The sequence below is a fragment of the Gadus morhua genome, chromosome 10 (assembly GCF_902167405.1).
Source record: "Gadus morhua chromosome 10, gadMor3.0, whole genome shotgun sequence".
In the NCBI taxonomy this organism is placed as follows: Eukaryota; Metazoa; Chordata; class Actinopteri; order Gadiformes; family Gadidae; genus Gadus; species Gadus morhua.
Genome location: NC_044057.1, coordinates 20,745,571 through 20,765,868, shown reverse-complemented (window position 1 = coordinate 20,765,868; position 20,298 = coordinate 20,745,571). Strand labels below are relative to the sequence as shown.

Below are 20,298 nucleotides of genomic sequence, written 5' to 3'. Positions count from 1 at the left end.
GTTTGGTTTTGAGTATTTGTTAACATTATTGAGAAATACATTTAAAAACGGTTATGGTCATTATTTGTGGTCATCCCATTTATTGTGAGACCCAAGAGCCAGGTTGTGACAATATAAACTCAAGACAGCTCAATTTTATTTGTATAGCCCTTAACACACCTACAGCCTCTGTTACAGCTTTACGGGCCCTATTCGAAACACTCACTACGCCAAAGGAAAACAAAAAACCACCTTAATTTGCAAGGTAGAAATTCTAGAAAGAATGCAAGGTGAGAGACCCATCCTCCAGGGATGTGACTCATTTTTTACCATTGTACACCGTGATGGGGTGTTGAGCAAGCTGGTAGCCATCAGGGGTGGCCAGGCGTCCCCTCATAACCACACCTTCCTCTTACCCCTTCCCCTTACCCCTTCAAAACAAAGGGGAGGGGGAAGGGGAAGGGGAAGGGGTAAGGGGTAGAAATGGGATTGGGCCTTAAACTGAATAGACTGGGAAGGATGGACAAGGAACATGTAGGTACCCACTAAGCTGGTTACCTGGGCAGCAGGAGTAGGCTGAAGCAGGCGCTTTACGAAGAAGTTGTGCGCATCTGAGCAGGCTGTCACGCCATTCAAGTTGTTAGACTTTGTGGAGCGCCATTTACGTTCTAGTTTTCTGCAGCCTGGTAGGACGTGCCAGTGTCTTCATTGAATCACGGCGCTGGCGTCGGCAGATCCCTGCTTCCCTGTTCTGCAACGCACAACATAAACCTTTTTTTTTTCACTTCTGTTTGTCTTGTTCCTGTTTGTGTGCGTTTGAAACGTGAAACAGTTCCTGTTGGATGTAAGATTACAATGAATCCTTGTGTGTGTATTTCAGAGTGAAAAGGGGACGTAATGAAAGACTACCGATTTTGTGATTTTGACACATTTCCAAGGTATCTGTTCAGTATACAGACTTGAGAGGCCCCCACAGTATGCTGCAGTGCCGAGACACGAAATAAGTTGGAAGTGGGGAAAGTGCTTCAAGTACTCTCTGCCCATCTAGGGACAGGAATCAACATCTGGTAGTGCTCGGGGCTGCAGCTGGGTATGACTGTGAATACATTGGGGACAGCACCACTAGAGGGAGGTGATTCTCTTTCCTTCAGTAAGCATGTTAAGTAAAACCCACTTAAAGCCAAATCAACTGGCCGAGGTATTTTCGCCACCATTTGGCCAAGTACAAAATAAATCCAGATGGACATGTACACTTAACTTGTATATCTCCCTCCCAGTGTTTATCCCATTTACAAATGTTGCTGTTCTTCAGTCGGCAATAAGTCTCACACTTTTTTTTACGTCGGCGTTGGATATCATCATAATATTTTGGCCATGCTTTTTGTAATCATAATAGCTAATTTACCCAAAGGATATAATTTTATCTTTAGCAAAACAAAAAACAGCTCCTCCAATTACTACGTTAATTACTTTGGATTACATCTGTTCATTGCCTGTTTATCTCCCTGTCTCTCAGGACCTCTGCACTAGTTGAAGATGATCATTTTAGGAAGATACCGATATGAAGGTCATATCCAAGGGGATTTCAATATCAGCCAATCTCTTTGTGAATGCTTCCCAATTAGTGTCTGGCAAAAGGCTCATCGATTCGATTTGTTATCTTGTGGGCCTTAACCTCGTATACAACATGTACATGTAATAAAAGCACACACCCAACAGACAAAGACAAATTAACGACTCCATCTTTTTGTTTTTCTGACAACAATGTAATATTTTCCTTGAATAGGTAATTGTGTGACTGTGTGTTTGAGTGTGTGTGTGTGTGTGTGTGTGTGTGTGTGTGTGTGTGTGTGTGTGTGTGTGTGTGTGTGTGTGTGTGTGTGTGTGTGTGTGTGTGTGTGTGTGTGTGTGTGTTTGTGTGTGTGTGTGTGTGTGTGTGTACAGCAGTGTGTGTAAGAGACTTAGAGGCCAGATTAAGATGGAGACGGCTCTTTCGGCAGGAAACAATGGACCATTTCTGTAGTCATAATAAGCATTAGGCCTCTGGTTGAAACAGCCGCACACGGCCCCTAGCCGGGAGAGACTTTTCCAGAAATGATGAACTCCACCACGCCAAACTTCACTTATTATTGCAATTAGGGCTGCAACTAAAGATTATTTTCATTGCTGATTTATGTATAGATATATTTTTTATTCAACCAATTTATGATAACTTGAATGATTATTTATGGAATTAGCTCTGAGATGAGAAACTCCACACCAACCTGCCTTCACTAAAGATTGAAATTTGGGTCTGCAACCAACAATTGCTTTCAACCTATGGATTTGAATAAACCAATTGTTGTCTTGTCCATAAAATGCCGTAATAATGGCACCCACCAATAATATATAAATAAATAAATATATGTATTTATTTATTTATTTATATATAACAGTAACCAGGTCCAACGGTGATGTCTTTCATTTACTTTCATTAACTCTGTCTGACAAGCAGCCAGGACGTTGAATCAACCAAATAACTGCCTTTCTGAAGCACACTTTTGTTATTATCATTATTTGCCAAATGATTCATTAATTTTCTGTAGGTCAAAATGCTGCACAAAACCTTTCAGCTCTGATTTAATGATTGGGATTACTCTCCCAGTGAAGGCCTTTATATCCATTTAAAACAGCAAGGTCAGAACAGGGACTGGCCTGCAACAATGAATACATCTAAGAAAATAGTTGAGTTTAGAGGTTTAATGGCTCCTGCCTTCCATGTGAGTCACTCTCCTCCACAGGTCAGGATGGTCCGCTGGCCGGGGAGCAATGAAACTCGTCACGCAAGGCGGTGTCCTTGTATGAAGCTACTACTCTCAATCCCAGGATACAGCTTGAACAATACAACAATAAAAAAAAAGGCTGCAGGCTTAGTGTGTGTTTGTTACAAGCATAATCGTTGTGGCATGTCGCAGCGGCAAGGACAAACAAAAATAACAATCTCAAATCTTATTCGCAATAATCCAGTGCGTTTGTGTGCGGTGTATTGTGTGTATGTGTAGTAGTCATTTGCCCTGTATATCTTTGTACAAGCCTGATAATACTTATATTTTTCCTGGAGGTACCCTGGAGCTACCATGACCCCGGTCCATCACAAGGCTTGTTATGGCATGGTACCACCTCTAGTCCCCACGGTAAACACCTAACTCCTTTCACGCATTCCTCCTCCCTTCCATTTCGTAATCCGTAAAGCCCAGGCCGAACCTCGGGATTTACCCAAGGACGACTAATCTGCTGAGTTATGTGTTTGTCAACCCGCTCTAAAAACCACCGGCTCACAGCCTTATTTCTCAAGCTCCGGGTCCAACTCTTTCGAGGAGTTTCGAGGTCATTCAGTGGTGCATCCTTACATATTCATCCCGACTCCGCTCTGTTCTCCTCTTCTCCCGCCTCGCCCCGTCAGAACTGGCTCTCAGACTGCCGTGTCTCTTTGCCGTTGCTGGCGGGCTCGGGCGTGGTGTACCTGGTGAGCGTACCCGTGCCCCCCTGGGTGTCTGTGTCCGCGCTAAGGTGGGTCTCGCTGCGGGGGATGCTCTCGTGCCGCGCCCCGGACCCCTTCCCCCCTGCGGTGAGGCTCTTCTGGAAGCTCTCGGAGGTGAAGTAGTACACCACGGGGTCCAGGCAGCAGTTCAGGCTGGCCATGCACAGCGTGATGGGGTAGAGCGTCCGGGCGAACCGCTCCACGCTGCAGCTGGCCAGTGCCTGGGTGCGCACCAGGGCGTAGAGGAAGAGGATGGAGTTGTAGGGCACGAAGCAGATGATGAAGATGCCCAGGTGGACCAGGATCATGCGCAGGACGCGCCTCTTGCTGTCGCAGCCGTGGCCCGCAGAGGCGGGCTGGCGGAGCGTCTGAAGCACCAGGGAGGAGCACACCAGGTTGGCCAGCAGGGGGAGCAGGAATCCAAAGACCTGGCCCCAGTTGTAAACAAACGAGCGCTTAAACATTTAGGGTTCCAAACAAAGACATTAAAAAAATTCCCTCAATATCCTTATACCCTCAAAAAGGAACACTTTGTCGTGCTTGCATCACCAAGGCAAAGCGTTGGAAACAGTCCACTACTTGTAGGATCAGCCATCTAAGTTCTCGGATGATACCAAAATCCAAATCATGATATATGGTAATGATTTTGGTAATAAAACATCATCCCACGAACCAGTGTCAGTGCGGACACCACGCCCACCCACGGACTCACCTCTATGAAGATGGTGATTTTGGACAGGTAGTTCTGCCAGGTTTTCTTGGAGAAGCCCTCGAAGCAGGTGGTGGCGCGGTTGGCCCGGTTGATGGTGGAGAAGAAGGTGACGGATATCCCACCGCCCACGATGGTCAGCCACACGGCGGCGCACACCACCGCGGCGTTGCGGCGCGTGCGGATGGAGCGCGAACGGAAGGGGTACACGATGGCCAGGAAGCGGTCCACGCTGATGCAGGTGAGGAAGAGCATGCTGCCGTAGATGTTGGTGATGAAGGCCGTGCCGGAGATCTTACACAGCCCGTCCCCGAACGGCCAGTGGCGGTTGACGTTGTAGAAGACCTTGAAGGGCAGTGTGATCACGAACACCAGGTCGGAGAGCGCCAGGTTGGTCATGAACATGGTGGTCTCGTTGCACATCTTCATGCGGAAGCAGAAGACGAAGAGGGCGGCGCAGTTGGTCACCAGGCCCAGGACGAAAACCACGCTGTAGACCACCGAGTACAGGTTGTACTTGAAGGAATCGTCGATACCGCAGTCCTCCATGCCCGTCTCGTTGATCACCAGGCTAGCCATGACGCTCGCTTTACCGGGAGAGAGAGACGGAGAGAGGAAGAGTGAGAGGGAGAGCGTCCTCTGATCAGGTGTGCAGGGAGGTCGTAAGGAACGGATCCGCAACGGTTGCAGTGGGTGGGGGGGACGATGAAGGGTCCACCAGTCAAGCCATCATGGACGCTCGTAAAAGCCAACGCACACAGACACACTCAGGATGCAGGAGGGTCCGCCGGCTGAGTTCTCCTGAAGGGAGAAAGGAAAAAGCACAAGGTCACTTCCTCCCAATAAAACCACAACAAGGCCCTGAGACGCAAACCGGCTTGTCTAAGAAACCTTTAAGACGGTGGGGTATTTGTTAGGGGTTGCATGTTATTAATGTTGCACTCAACCTTTAACATGGGCCGACCATATGAAAGAGACAGTGTAAAAATACTGTGAACGATATTTAGACAATGCGGTGTACCGGTGTACCGTGTGTGTGTTCAGGCTAATTATAAAATGTAGTAAACCAAAGCTTGTGGTTTTAAAACATGATTTGTTAAAAGTATTTAGGCCTCGTGTTTATCACATATTTTAAATTTGCTCAGGCGCAGTTCCTTTAATTATGGAAGCTATTATTAGCCAGACAATTGCTTCATACAAAACTGAATGTCTGAAGCGACAAATAATATAATCATAAGCCCACGATTTAACGTATGCAGTAAAAGACACAATGTGTCCTTCATCCCGCCCAACAGGGCAGAATAAAAGTTGAATACTGAAACAACGTTCATACAGTATACTGTAATCATGAATGATGGATTGCACTTGAATCGTACGTTATACAAACAAAACAAGAACGTTTAGTCATGTCCAACTTATCAGAAATCACAAACCATTTCCATAAAGATGTTTCCAAATAGAAGATCAGACGATAAGAAGATCAGGTTCCTGATAGCAATATAATAAAATGCCTCCATTGAACCGAGTGAAAGGCTCTCTGTATGAGCTCATGTCCTAGGGATAGTTCTTGTGCGTAAATGCTTGATTAAAATGTTCTGTTTTGCGCATTTCTGTGTTGGCTCAATGTTGAAAGTTGAATGTTAAGCGTTGCACGTAGCGTGTTGGAAGTCAGTGAAGTGACAACAAGAGTGATTCCAGGTCCCTCCGTCTGTAGCTATGGCTATAAACACTTCCCAGTGTTAATGCTTAACCCTTCACCCTACACGTTTGCAGCCATACACACCATCAACACTTTCTCTAACGTACCCTTCCAACCGGGTAGGGTGAATCTAAATCCAATTCCCTTCAGAGCGCAAATGATTGATTCTTCATTTGAAGAGATTCAGGTCAAGCTGAACTCTGCTGTTATCGAGGGGCTGGTTATTCTATGATAAGACAATGTGAGGGTTATTCATGGGATAACTGTAAAACAATGAAAACATCCTGCCTTGCAACCAGCTCTGTTTCCACCCACTGGAACAATGATGTCTTGAAATGTTAGGGTAGTCGTTATACTGCTGCAGACAATAATCTGGACCTCAAGGATTTGTCCTTGATTGGTCATTCTCTGTTTAAGTTATGTTTAGGTTGTGATTACGTAATGTTTGGGTAATGATTAGGTCATGATTAGATAATGTTACGGTAATTATAAGGTAATATTTAGGTTATGATTAGGTAATTATTAAGTAATGTTTGGGTAATATTTAGGTTATGATTAGGTTATGATTAGGTAATGTTTGGGATATAATTAGGTTATGTTTAGGTTAAGATTAAGTTGATTTAGCTACGATCAGGTTATGATTAGGTTATGAGGAGTTATTGTTTAGGTTATGATCAGGATATGATTAGGTTATGATCAGGTTATGATAAGGTTTTGATTATGTTATGATGATTATGTTATGATTAGGTCATGATTAAGTCATGATAAGGTTATGATTAGGTTATGATAAGGATGATCAGGTTATGATCAGGTTATGACTATGTTACGGTTAGGTTATGATGACCTACCTAACCAAAAATGCAAATGAACACACTCACACACACACGCACACACACACAGACACAAACACACACACACACACACACACACACACACACACGCACACACACACACACACACACACACACACACACACACACACAAAGACAGAGCTGTGTGTGGAAGCTGTCCATCAGTCTAGTCCTGTGCCAGCTGCAATGTGACATCTTTACTACGGTTTCACACGCCTCCCTAAAAGCCTCCACTCACTGTACCCTAGCGCACACACACACCGACACACACACACAAACACACACACACACACACACACAAACACACAAGAACAACAATCACGCATACACACACATATCAATTACCTAATCATTCACTATTACACACGCTGCCATCAAACATAGGTACTGAGACACAAAAACACACGCTGTGAGGTCGGATGTGTACTTATGTATGTGTGTGTGCGTGTGTGACTTTGTCTGTGTGTGTGTGTGTGTGTGTGTGTGTGTGTGTGTGTGTGTGTGTGTGTGTGTGTGTGTGTGTGTGTGTGTGTGTGTGTGTGTGTGTGTGTGTGTGTGTGTGTGTGTGCGTGTGTGAGTGTGTGTGGGGGGGGGGGGGGGAGGGTGTGCATGTGTCACAGTCAGGGTCTTGACAGCTGCAGCGTGACAGTGTTTCCCCCTTCGTTCTTGCCGGCTGCGGGCGGCAGACTCTGAGAGCATAGCCTCTGGGAGACTGCTTTAAACGTATCAGATTCAGGTTCTGATCGCATCCAGCTGTTGCTTTCTCTCACACACAGCGACAAGGAGGACTTAAAAGCCAAGGATAAACACTCATAAAACCTGCTAAGCTGTATTACAATTTATGGCCAAATAATGATCCCCTCCGGATACGTGTTAAAGTTTGGAGCGATTTCCATTAGGCCTACATAGGTCACGTGACGGGGCTACATTAAAGCTTTATGTCGGACAAGAACGCAGGAATCAGTTTTACCGTTGACTATTTAAGGAATAGATTATTAAGGAATATTATGCTATTTAAGTATCTTCAGTAAAAGTTTAAAAAGTTGACCACAGACCTAAGCAAAAGATGTGCAAAAAATGGGGAAATTTTAAGAACTGTAATGTTGCAACTATTTACCTATTTAACATTAGCATTTCAATGACTAATCAAATCTAAAATCTCTAATTGTCACATTTCAAACGTTTCAACAGTTTCATGGTTTACCATATATTGTAGGCCTATTGTGTTTTTTTTATCAAACATTTTATACACATTTTGCAATGCATGATCACAGATCGCGCAACACAGGAGCTCACTCTGTGTCTTTGAATGAGCGCTAAAACAAACACGTTTCAAATCATCCTACACATCAACATTTACCCAGCAAATTAGATGACAGCTCACCTCTGGTTGTATGGCAGCAGAGCAGCGGTGCAGCTGTCAACAGAACACCTCCATAGGCAATTAAAATGATCAATGAAAATACTGACATAAGTTCATAAACTTTGCGTGAGTCTGCGATAGTCCAAATTCTTTTTCTTTTGACTCCAGTGCCAACGAGAGCAAAAATATCGACCAAATGATAATAATTGACCAGCCTTCACTGAAATCAGACATAAAAAACCCTTGCGGTCGTAACTATCATGTAACTCCGACGACTCGCTCCGCTTTGGATATGCTGTCGGGAACGCGTCAAATCCACCGCGCGCACTCTTCACTGTGTGCGCGTCCTGGCTCGTGCTCAAGGCTTGAGCGCGTCTGTGTCTATGGGGTGCGTGCTGTTTGTGGATGTCGACGTGTTCGCACGTGGGGCGAATATAAGTGGCTCGAGGGAGTCTTTTTTGCCTGGCCACAGGAAACGAGACAATAGCACCTCGGTCGAGCGCAAGGGGGGACCGCGGGGGAGTGAATGGCGAACCGTCGAGAGGAGGGATTGAGACGAGGGCAGGCTGCCTGTGTCACCCCTGGCTAAATTAAGAGGCTGGTAGCTATTTAAAAAATAGTGACCCTGGAATTTTGTGTCGTTTTTTAAACGTGATAGCAGGATGTATCTAAAATGATTGTGGTATAGACCTTAGAAGGCCAAGTGTACTGATCTGGATGGATCCGGTTTGGACAAAGACGCAGCTCACTTTTGACCTATAGCCTAATTGGAATTTGATGACACATTTGCAAAAACATCTACTTCTATCATCTTATGTTTCTTCTATCAGAAGTTCATGCGAAACACGCCTCATTAAAATATGGTGCGATACCTGTTTATCAAAACAACAGTGCTTTTCTGGGGTTCCGATCAAAGCCCTGCCCATTTTTACACTGCAATCTAACTGTTTTAGATTACCAAAGACGCTATTTATAATCAGGTGACTGGTTGGGCGGTGTACAGGTCACCATTGTGTTTTGGCTGGCATGGGGCTGTATGTCCACACTGTGTGTCTTTGTGTGTGTGTGTGTGTGTGTGTGTGTGTGTGTGTGTGTTGGGTGGGTGGGGGGGTTGTGTGTCTGTGTGTATGCAGTTGTGTATGTGTGCGCGTGGAGGCTTGACATAGCGGAAGTGGCCTTTATGGGGGGGAGAGTCTGACAGACTGACCACTCGACAATAGAGACAGAGGACAGGACATCCTGCTTACTGCATGAGCTCAACACACAGGCACAGGCAGGACACGCACGTATGAGCGTGCTTGTGTGATGGAATGCAAAAGGTTTTGTGTCACACACTTTGATAATTTGATTGCGTAACATAGCTTGTTTGTTTTTATTGTTATGTGACCTGAGAGGGGTCACATAACAAAAAACATTTTAATAGTTTGGTCAAGGTTAAACACCGATGTACAAAATGTCCACCTTTTTGTTGAAGTAAACAATAACTCTTCGAGGAAGATGCCCTAAAACCTCTCAGAGGGATTGGTTGGTGTGTTCGAACGACCACTCCAGAACGAACACGATTCAGCCCACCACCATGTTCAACAAAGTCACCTGCTTTTCGCTTGCCTATTAGTATGCCAGAAAACAGTACACATATGTAGTAGGTCGAGCACGCAGTGTGCAGTAGCAGATGCAGCCCATAATACTTGTGTAAGTGGATTATCTCTTTCTTTCCCCCACATTTCTGTATCCCCCCTCTCTCTCTCTCTCTCTCTCTCTCTCTCTCTCTCTCTCTCTCTCTCTCTCTCTCTCTCTCTCTCTCTCTCTCTCTCTCTCTCTCTCTCTCTCTCTCTCTCTCCCCCTCTCTCTCTCTCTCTCTCTCTCTCTCTCTCTCTCTCTCTCTCTCTCTCTCTCTCTCTCTCTCTCTCTCTCTCTCTCTCTCATTCTCTCTCTCTCTCTCTCCCTCTCTCTCTCTCTTTCACTCTTCCCCCCCGCCCTTGTCCCCAGTCTTCTTTAGTGTCTGCTAACGCAAACAAGGCCCTGGCTTCTCGATTCACTACAGTCAGAACAAAGCCCCCATTACTGTGGACCTCCCCCCCCCCCCCCCCCCCCCCCCCCCCCCCCCCCCCCCCCCCTCTATCTCTCCTCTTTAACGAGACGATGCGTTGTCTTTTTTCTCCCGGGTGTTTCCTTTGCGTCTCTCCACCTCTCCGTTCCGCCTCTCATTCACTGGGAAGTGCTAGGGGTTAGGAGCTGCACCTCATGCCCAACATACTTGGCCCCTGACAACAAGGCGCAGACAAAGGCTAACAGTCCAGGAGCAGGGCCTTACAGACTTTATCGACTGAAAATAACACGGCCCAAGTAGGGCTTGTGTGTGTGTGTGTGTGTGTGTGTGTGTGTGTGTGTGTGTGTGTGTGTGTGTGTGTGTGTGTGTGTGTGTGTCTGTGTGTGTGTGTCTGTGTGTGTGCGTTTGTTTCCTTGTCTTCATCACTTTCTATCTCTCTCTGACTGCCCCTCATTAATGTCTCTCTCCTGCTCCTTCTTTCTCCATCCCTCCCTCCCTCTCTTTCTCTCTCCCACCCTCCATCCCTCCCTCTCTCTCTCTCTCCCACACTAAACCCCTTCCTCTCTCTTTCTCTCTCCCACCCTCCATCCCTCCCTCTCTCTCTCTCCCACACTAAACCCCTTCCTCTCTCTCTCTCTCTCTCTCCCACACTAAACCCCTTCCTCTCTCTCTCTCTCTCCCACACTAAACCCCTTCCTCTCTCTCTCTCTCTCTCTCTCTCTCCCACACTAAACCCCTTCCTCTCTTTCTCTCTCCCACCCTCCATCCCTCCCTCTCTCTCTCTCCCACACTAAACCTCTTCCTCTCTCTCTCTCTCTCTCCCTCCCACCCTCCACCCCTCCCTCTCTATCCCTCTGTAACGTGAGGGTTCGGTATGCGGTGGTGGATCACTCTCCATGAGAATCAACAGCAGGATTGGAGACGGATGACTTTCTCACGCGCTACTTTACTTTTCCTCACGACTCACAACAACTCCACTTCCTTGTTCGGCCCCCCTCCACGTGATCTCTCTCCCACCCTTCATCCCTCCCTCTCTTTCTCTCTCCTCTCTCTCCCTCCTCCTCCCCCACCCCGGTCTCCTCTCCCTCGTCCTTCCAATGCCGCTCGAACCCGAGCCCTTGCCCCTTGGACGTCGACGTCCAGCGCCGGTCCTCTTCAACCACACTAACCCGCCTGCAGCGGAGGGGGGCAGTTCAGCTGCTGCTCCTGCGCCTGGAGGGGCCGGTGACGGGGGAGGGAGGGGGGGAGGGGGTGGGGGGAGTTCCCCTGTTTACCCAACAGCACTGATGAGGTGCTGCATGAGCAGTCATGGGTGCATGAGCATGCCCTGATGAGAGACAGGCTGGAGGGGGGGCGAGACAGACAGACTGGTCCCCCTGGTTAATTTTGGTTACTGCTATCCTTGGTTGGTTACTAGGGGTTAGTAATGGTTATCATTGTTTATTGCCATCCTTGTTGGTTACTGTTTGCTATTGGTTACCGCTGTCCTGGTTGGTTACTTCGGGTTGCTATTGTTTACCTCTATACTGGTTGGTAACTCCTTGTTTGTGGTTATTATTGAGTACTGCTGTCCTGGTTGGTTACTACTGGTTTCTGCAGTTCTGGTAGATTAGGCTACTACTTGTTAATGCTATCCTGGTTGGTAACTATTCATTTTTGCTATCCTGGTTGGTTACTAATGGTTACTTATATATTTGTCTGGTTACTATTGATCTCGGGGTTGGTTAATACTGGTTAGTGGTTATCATTGTTTACTGATCTCCGGTTTGGTTATTTGAAAAATAAAGAGTAGGCCTACCGTTATTATTTAAAGACTGCTATAAGATTGTTATTATAGTATAGAATCAGTGGGTAATATTGGATTTATTTAATCAAACATTTTTGGAGCAGCTATCATTATCATCATTTTCGCTTCCTTAAATTCTAGATTCTGTAACCCACTGTGACCATGTGATTATATTGACAATTCTTAATATGGCCGCCTTAAAAGTGTGATATTATTTGAACGTTACCTTACTCTGCCCGGATTTATTTAGTGCTCACAATAAAACGAGTGTTGCTCATAATGGGGAAGTAATGATATTCTTAGAGCCTCTCCACACTAACCCGGGTAAATATAAAAACGCACATTCGCAATGAGAACGATCTCCGTCCACACTATCGTTTTCATATCGTTTATGGAATGTTTTTCATCCACGTTCCACACTGAAATGATTTTGAAAAACAGTTGTCATGGTAACGCAAACCCGCCACGCCTCTCTGTTTAGATTACAGGCGCACGATCAGCTCTGATAGTTGCAGTTGGCTAATCATTTTCACTCACAAGCAAAAATATGGCTCAAACCAAAACTTTTTGGATCGTTTTCAGCTCCATGGCACCGCCAACTGGATATGGCCAGTACTGCAATATATAATTATAATTATTATTATTATTATTATTATTATTATTATTATTATTATTATTATTATTATATATTTGTCCTGTTAACATAAATGTATTTACTTACTAATGTGGCTTTACTTCATCTCTTTTTATATTAACTTTAGTTTAATTAAAATAATATTGCAATAAAATACCAGATGTCAGACAGACAAACACACACACACACACACACACACACACACACACACACACACACACACACACACACACACACACACACACGCACACACAATTAACCACAAACGGTGCAGAAATAATAGCTTTTGATGAATCAAAGTATATAACTCGCCCTCAACCTCTTTGCCATCCAACAAATGAAAATGACAATCTGTCATTGTGAAAAAATCTAAGCGAGGCATGCTACTTAATGGTGATTCACTATGACTTCTACCTCAACAACGTAATACTCCCTCCCCGGTTGGTTTACTCCTGCACATTCAAGATGTCTGACGCATACAGTCATTCCTTATTTTAAAATCCACCAAACCCTCAGGCTCCTGTCACTCATCATATCAAATTCTGATCTTATCCTCTTTGAGTGTGTCTAGCAATGCAGCAACGATGGCCAAAATTGACAAGAAAATAAATTTCCTATAAGAAATTGCTACTGGGTTAATTCTCTATAGAGATTTAATAATTTATTGATTCTTAGACTATTTAAAATCCCGCATTTAGGCACTTGCCCTAATGCACTTGCTTAATGGCGAAACACACAAAAAACACATTCACACCCTAAAGATATAATCATTTATATATACATCTACACTGGCCGAGTACCCATTTGTATGTGTGTGTGTGTGTGTGTGCGTGCGTGCGTGCGTGCGTGCGTGCGTGCGTGCGTGCGTGCGTGCGTGCGTGCGTGCGTGCGTGCGTGCGTGTGTGTGTGCGTGTGTCTGTTTATGTACCAGCCTCCCTCAGGGCCCCCACCCTTACTGCATGATGAGGCATGATGGTAAATACCCAAGTCTTAGTCAAGTGATGATATCGAGACACAACTCCTCTCTTCTCATGAACAGGGTGAGTTGAACGCACTAATGCATTCTACACCACATATTCCTCTCTTGTAAGAGTGGAGGCCTCTGATTTGTGCAGCTTTGTATTGAGCAGTCTACCATGCAGTAGCTTGGCAGGAGATACTGAGGTCGTGGCTCCGTATGTGTGCAAAAACTCGGTCTGTAAACAGTCTTTGAATACTCTGTTGAAGCGTTCTATAACCCCATTTGCTAGTGGGTAATACAAAGAGCTGTGTCAATGATTTATATCTCTTTCAGCAAGGATGGATTTAAACTTAGCTGAAATAAACTGAGGGTTTGCCCAGTTATTAGTTCAAGTGGATTTCCTTCCCTACTCAACACAGTGGCAAAAAAGGTCTTCACAGTCATAACAGTAACAGCCAGTGACGAAGCTAGACCTTTTTTGGGTGGGCTCAAGCCCACCCAAAACTTGCCTTAGCCCACCCTATCGTTTCGTCCTCAAATCTAATATTCTACGGGTTATTTTTACACAAGCAATGAGAGGATGGATGCTGACCACAAGGCGATTATATCTATGCCTCTTCTTGAATTGCTTCATGTTTTAGTCGGCAGAGGCTGTAGGCCTAATGGTGCGTAGCATGATAAGCATGATAAGGAGCAAGGAGCAGAACAAGTTGACATTGGGTGCCAATTTTCAGTTAAAGAAAAACACTGGCAGTACTTTATCAGCTGAGGGCCAAAAACACAATCTGTTTCAATACAAAAAAAAGTGAGAAATATGGTCATTTTTTAATGAAAATTACCCAAAGAAAATTGAATATACCTCAAATTGATTATTATAGTTCACACCCATTTCCATCCAAGTCAGAACCTAGAATTGCCCCTGGTTACAGCTGAGCAGAAGGCAATCTCAGGCCATCGATAGTAGTCAACAAGAGTAATTGCAAAGCGGCAGTCAGGAGGTGTGGTTTGTATACCCTAGGACAGTAATAGGTTTCTTCATGTACATCGCTAATCTAACTGTAGGCTTTGTAAGAGGCACATAATGTGCTCTGGCAAATGTGCTCTGGAAGTATGGAGACTGCTGAACCAGTATCTACAAGCAGATCTCTGGTAAACGTCTGACCATCTTTTATGTGAAGAGACACAGTACAGGTAAGACGTCGGGTCTGTGACACATTTGAAGGGGGAGCAATGCTAAGGACTGTAAGATTATGCACAGCAACATCTTGCACGTTGTGTGTGGCTCCTGTTCTGCAACAAACTTACCCACAACATGAAAACAGGAAATGGCAAAGGTAATGCAGATGATCTGATTAGAAAACAAAGTGCACGTAATTATCTCATTATTCGTTTGACCAAAGAAGTTTGTGGAATACAATACTTAGTCGTGGGTGAAGTCGTGGATCCCACAGCGGCAGGCAAAAGGAGCTTATCAGTTTCTGTGTCGGGAACTGGCGATGAAGTTCCAGATGTTGGAGGAATAAATCACAATTATTCAGCGTAAAAATACCAACTATCGGGATTCAATATCTGCCATCCTCATACATTACCCACATCTTATTTTACCACAACACCCCTGCATATAGCCTATGTTCAAAAATAGAAAAAAGGAGACAGGAAGAAAACAGCTTATAATTTATTTAATTTTTTTATCTAAAGTGGTGTACCGTATTCCAGAGCAGTAAAAAGGGAAAAGGCACAAATATAAATATCATAGAGGACTTATGTCCTTTCAGTCCGTTGCCAGAGGAGTAAGGTCCTTTCAGTCAGTTTCCTGGATCTGGTTCTGGGAAAACCTGTAGAGCAGGCAGTCCATCTCATACTCAAACTGTGCGAGCTGATGCTGCGGGAGCATTCGCAGCCGGTGTTCAATCCGCTTGCAGCACACCGAAATGTAGTCGTTGTGCTCCTCTTGCCGTGGTGCTCCTGTTGCCATCCTTTCCAGGGTTTTGCCGATGGTCTGCATGAGCACCACCTCCTCATTCACGGCCCGATCCCCACGCTTCTTTTTCCGCTTTGCGGGCTGACGCTGGCGTTGGTCAGTACCTCCGGAGGTCAAACTGCACTCCAAAACCCCAGGGAGTGTACCCTCACAGATGTTCGGGGAGCCAGCCAGCGGGATGTCCACCTCCGGCTCCTCTGGTAGTGTGCTGCCATTGCCCTCCGAAGAGGAATCGGTCACCATGCTCGCCCCCTCAGGCGCCCCCGCGTCACACAATTCCTAAAATAAAGAACAAGGATGGATTTAATACCATGGTCCCCTCCTATTTTATAACAGGGCATGCTTGCCATTTACAAAGAAGAGTACAGCACACATTATTTTCAAGACCATATTTGAGAAAAGGGCAGCGATGATCAATTCTATCACCTTGCGAGGAAGGTTGGACGTGCTCTCCTTCCTCTTGGTGTGTGGCTCAATGAACTGCATCCGATTGAGGGTCCAATGTTGTCTCGTTGTCCTCGGGGCCCCTGAGCTTCCCAAAGGAGCCGCTTTTTTAAAGCGATTGTAGGTCGTACGGAGGTTGTCCCATTTCCTCCGCACTTCTTTCCCTGAAGGGCACCAAAGACGGTTCAATGATCCCTTTTTGCATGTCAGATTTACGCTAGTCAAGCAAGTAGACTGGCGACATCAAACTGAATACCAATGTCGAATATGATACGTGGACAAACAAGCCTTGCCAGTCATTTCGGGTTTCGACCAAGGCGGACAACATGTAACGCTCTTGCATTGACTATTTTCGATTCGTCTTGTTTTTCATGCATTGTCGTGCTATATCATTGATTGCATGTTGTGCAAAAGTAGGAGATATTACCTGATAGATGGAGCTTGCTCTCGATCTCACGCCAAAGTTGATCCTTCCTATTCCGGTTGGAATAGCCCTGTAGCGTGATGTTGTACAACGGTGGTCTGTCTTCCACCAGAGCAATCAGTTGCTCCTCCATTTCTTCGGTCCACTTGAACATTATACGTGAGGAGGACTCTCCCTTATCTCTCAGAACAAAAAAAGGCTTGTAAAGCTTCACATGCAGACTTGTAAGTCGTACTGGTGTGAGGAAGTGTAAGAAACATTCGCTGGCCATCCGTGCCAAAACAACGGAGCAGTAATCAGGTCTTGCTAAAAGTCAGAGACCTTTCGGAGGCATTTTCAAGGCCTGGACAATAAAATCTGTTTGCGTGCAAAACGAAGGTATCAGGAAACATACTGACTGTTGTCAACTTTAATATCTATCTGCCAAAGTGAATAACATAGAAAGCAATTAAAAAATGTTAAAGCCTTGGAGTTCCCATGTGTCAGGTATTATGAGTTATTATAAACGGAAATTAGTAAAGCCTTTTATTTAATTTGTGCTATAACTTTTATTCTTGTTATTTGGGCCATGATTTGTAAATCCACAGTTCTAATTTCCTAAACAGTTGGCTGCCATTATTCAAGCATTATCGAATCTTTCCGAGCCTTTATTTGTCCGAAATCAATAAAAAGAGAGCAGCGCTGCTCAGCAGTGAGTGCCAAGAAAAGATTTTCAAACATCTTTATCCACGATGTATATAACATTGTCGGCTCACCACGAGTGTCCAGTAAAGCAGCAGGTTGTGAATTTCCAAGAAAAGCACAGATGGCCGACTCTGCAATCGGGGAGCCAGCCAGCGGGATGTCCAAATCGGTCTCCTCTGGTAGTGTGCTGCCATTGCCCTCCAGAGAGGAATCGGTCACCATGCTCGCCCCCTCAGGCGCCCCAGCCTCACACAATTCCTAAACAAAAGAGCAAGGGTGGATTATGTTACCCACTGCGTTGTGCCGCACACTGACCGTCCCTGGAAGGAGGGATCCCCCAATCTGCATTCTTCCTCAAGATTTCTTCGTTGCAGATTAAGGGAGTTTTTTCTTGCCCTTTTGGGAGCTAGGGTCAGGGGGGTGTCATACATATTTGGCCTGTTAAGCCCTTTGAGACAGTAATGGTGATTAAGGACTATACAAATAAAATGTAATTTAATTTAATGGTATCCTCCTATTCATAACGGGGCATGCTTGCCATTTACAAAAAAGGAGCACACGTTATTTTATAGACAACCATATTTTAGTAAAGGCAGAGATTATACATTTTATCACCCTGCGATTGAGGTTGGAGGTGTTCTCCTTCCTCTTGGTGTGTGGCTCAATAAACTGCATCCGATCGAGGGTCCAATGTTGTCTCGTCGTCCTCGGGCCCGTTTTTTTAAAGCGATTGTAGGTCGTACGGAGGTTATCCCATTTCCTACGAACTTCTTTGCCTGAAAGGCACCAAAGACAGTTCAATGATATGTCCCTTTTTGCAAGCTGGCCGACTAGCAAAATCAAACTGAATACCAACAACAAACACTCGTATTCTGTGTACAGAGCACTGATTACAAAGATTTTCGACCAAGGCGGACAACATTAAGCGATCGTTTGACTATTTTCAGGTCTTGTTTTCCATGCATTGTCGTGCTAATACATTGATTGCATGTTCTGCAAAAGTAGGAGATATTACCTGATAGATGGAGCTCGCTTTCGATCTCACGCCACAGTTGATCCTTCCTATTCCGTTTGGAATAGCCCTGTAGCGTGATGTTGTACAACGGTGGTCTCTCTTCCACCAGTGCAATCAGCTGCTCCTCCATTTCTTCGGTCCACTTGGCCATTACACGTGAGGAGGATTCTCCCTTAACCCCTGGAACAAAAAAAGGCTTGTAAAGCATTGTATGCAGACTTGTAAGTCCTACCGGTGTCAGGAAGTGTAAGAAAAATTCACTGGCCCTCAGTGCCCAAACAGTGAAGCAGCAGTGGGGTCTAATGATGTGTTTGAGATGCATTGTACGCCCCCCGCACGAGTTGCAAGGTGGCAAATCTCCAAGCTGTCTTGCGACATTTCACCAGGCACGCCCCCTTTCGGTCGTATCCACTCGGGCTCCTGAGAGTCCACCGTGTTTAGCAAGGTTAACCGTACTCCACGACCAACAAAGATGGCTGTGCCCGTAATGAGATGTATTTTCTTTGTATTTGTACCACGTCGGTCGTTTTAATGTTGTTTAATGTTTAATTTTGAATGCTCTTCGATACTTGATTACATTGCTGCTTCAATCCGGTCACCAATTTATGCATTTCGCGGTCTTGCGGTGCGTGCAACACAATGTAAAGTTTTGTTGTTTGTTTTTGAGGGGTTTCGTAGGGATACCCACATAGACACACGGATTGCTACGAAGTGCTACAAGTCAGGAAATTATGTCACAAGAGTAACTTCCGCGGGTGGTGTACGATGCATCTCAAACACACCATAAGAACCGGAAAAGTGGGTTGCCGGAAATGATGTAGTTTGCGGAACAATCACAGCCCGTCACCTCAACGCAGGGTTACAGTTTTTAGGGGTCAGGCCCTTGCGGTGGACGCAAGGAGAGTCTGTAATGGGTCCCTTAACCATATCTTTATCTTAAGGTAACAAGGTAATATTATACCACCAGGTGTGAGTTTGATCGGCCGATACAAGGCGTTTTGAAAATAGGCCTCTTCTGACATCACAAGTGGGCGTGTCCACCTAGATGCGTGCTGGATAGACCCAGTGCTCTGTAGCAAACGTTGCTCATCTATCCGTCATACATCTAGATTGACACACCCACTTGTGATGACTGAAGAGGAAGACTTTCAAAACGGCTTGTAACGGCTAATCACACTCACACCTTGTGTTATAATATGTCACCTTTAAGACCCGCAATAGTGCGCGTTTTCTCCTCGTCCGCAATGATTGCCACTAGATAATTTTCAAACATCTTTATCCACGATGTATATAACATTGTCGGCTCACCAGGAGTGTCGAGGAAAGCAGGAGGTTGTGGAATCCCAAGAAAAGTAATTCTTCGTCGCCAATATGTTGTGTATGTAATTAGATCGGCGCGCACACACCCCGAATCAAACCAACGGCCAACTGCCTTTATCCAACCTCCCCGTTGGTGGTTGGAACTCCCTGGTGACTGCTGCCAACGACTCAGTAGCCTGTAAGTTCTGCGCTTGCGCGGGATGCAAAAAAAAAAAGAAAAGGAAATGACGGAACGGAGTGCAGACCATAGAATATCAGATTAGAAAAACAAAGCACACACACTATGACATGCTCCTCTATTTTGTCCACGCAGCCATGGCTTCCAGAAATATGTAGAAATATCCAAAAAATGCAGGGCAACAATGTATTGTAGTCTGTAGCTCTGTGCCATCTCTGTTTAAGTGGTTTGTTTACCATCGTCACTTCCGCTCCTCCCACAAACCCGCTGATTCGTTCTCCTAGCAGCACAAAACCAATCGGAATATCCGATGGCTAAAATCATCTCCCGCCAACCCTCTCAGAATTTGCATGATGAATCAGACCAGACACAATCCGCACTGTTTCCAAGCTTCCAACACAGCTGAACACACAGAACAGATTTGCCCCTGAACTCGTCCGTGTCTCCCCAAACGTTTCAGATGGCCAACGGTTGGGCCATCTGATAGGAAGCAGTCACAGGCGGAGAAGATTCATAACATGGTTTATTAAATTGCGTACGCATAGTTCTCTCTCTGGTGTGGTACATTACGAACCCCACTGAGAGGTAGCGGCGGTGGCTTCGTGGATTAGTATAAATCCTGAACGCCAGCGACCGGGGTTCAAATCTCACTGCTCTATCATAATGCCTTTTACCTGCCAGCAGGGCCTTGTATCTTCAA

The 20,298-nt window shown here is 45.3% G+C and overlaps 2 protein-coding genes across 2 annotated transcripts; both read right to left on the bottom strand.

Moving 5' to 3' along the window:
* Window positions 1-114: 114 nt before the first annotated feature.
* lpar4 (lysophosphatidic acid receptor 4) lies at window positions 115-8,611 on the bottom strand. Its single transcript, XM_030368320.1, has 3 exons — window positions 8,143-8,611; window positions 4,212-5,009; window positions 115-3,927 (listed from the first exon to the last, which is right to left on the bottom strand). The coding sequence occupies exons 2-3, from the start codon at window positions 4,785-4,787 to the stop codon at window positions 3,418-3,420; spliced, it is 1,086 nt and encodes a 361-aa protein (XP_030224180.1). The 5' UTR covers window positions 4,788-5,009; window positions 8,143-8,611; the 3' UTR covers window positions 115-3,417.
* Window positions 8,612-15,214: 6,603 nt separating this feature from the next.
* LOC115552650 (uncharacterized) lies at window positions 15,215-19,752 on the bottom strand. Its single transcript, XM_030368926.1, has 7 exons — window positions 19,409-19,752; window positions 18,101-18,280; window positions 17,701-17,861; window positions 17,157-17,343; window positions 16,405-16,581; window positions 15,960-16,141; window positions 15,215-15,812 (listed from the first exon to the last, which is right to left on the bottom strand). The coding sequence occupies exons 2-7, from the start codon at window positions 18,249-18,251 to the stop codon at window positions 15,354-15,356; spliced, it is 1,317 nt and encodes a 438-aa protein (XP_030224786.1). The 5' UTR covers window positions 18,252-18,280; window positions 19,409-19,752; the 3' UTR covers window positions 15,215-15,353.
* Between the last annotated feature and the right edge of the window lie 546 nt (window positions 19,753-20,298).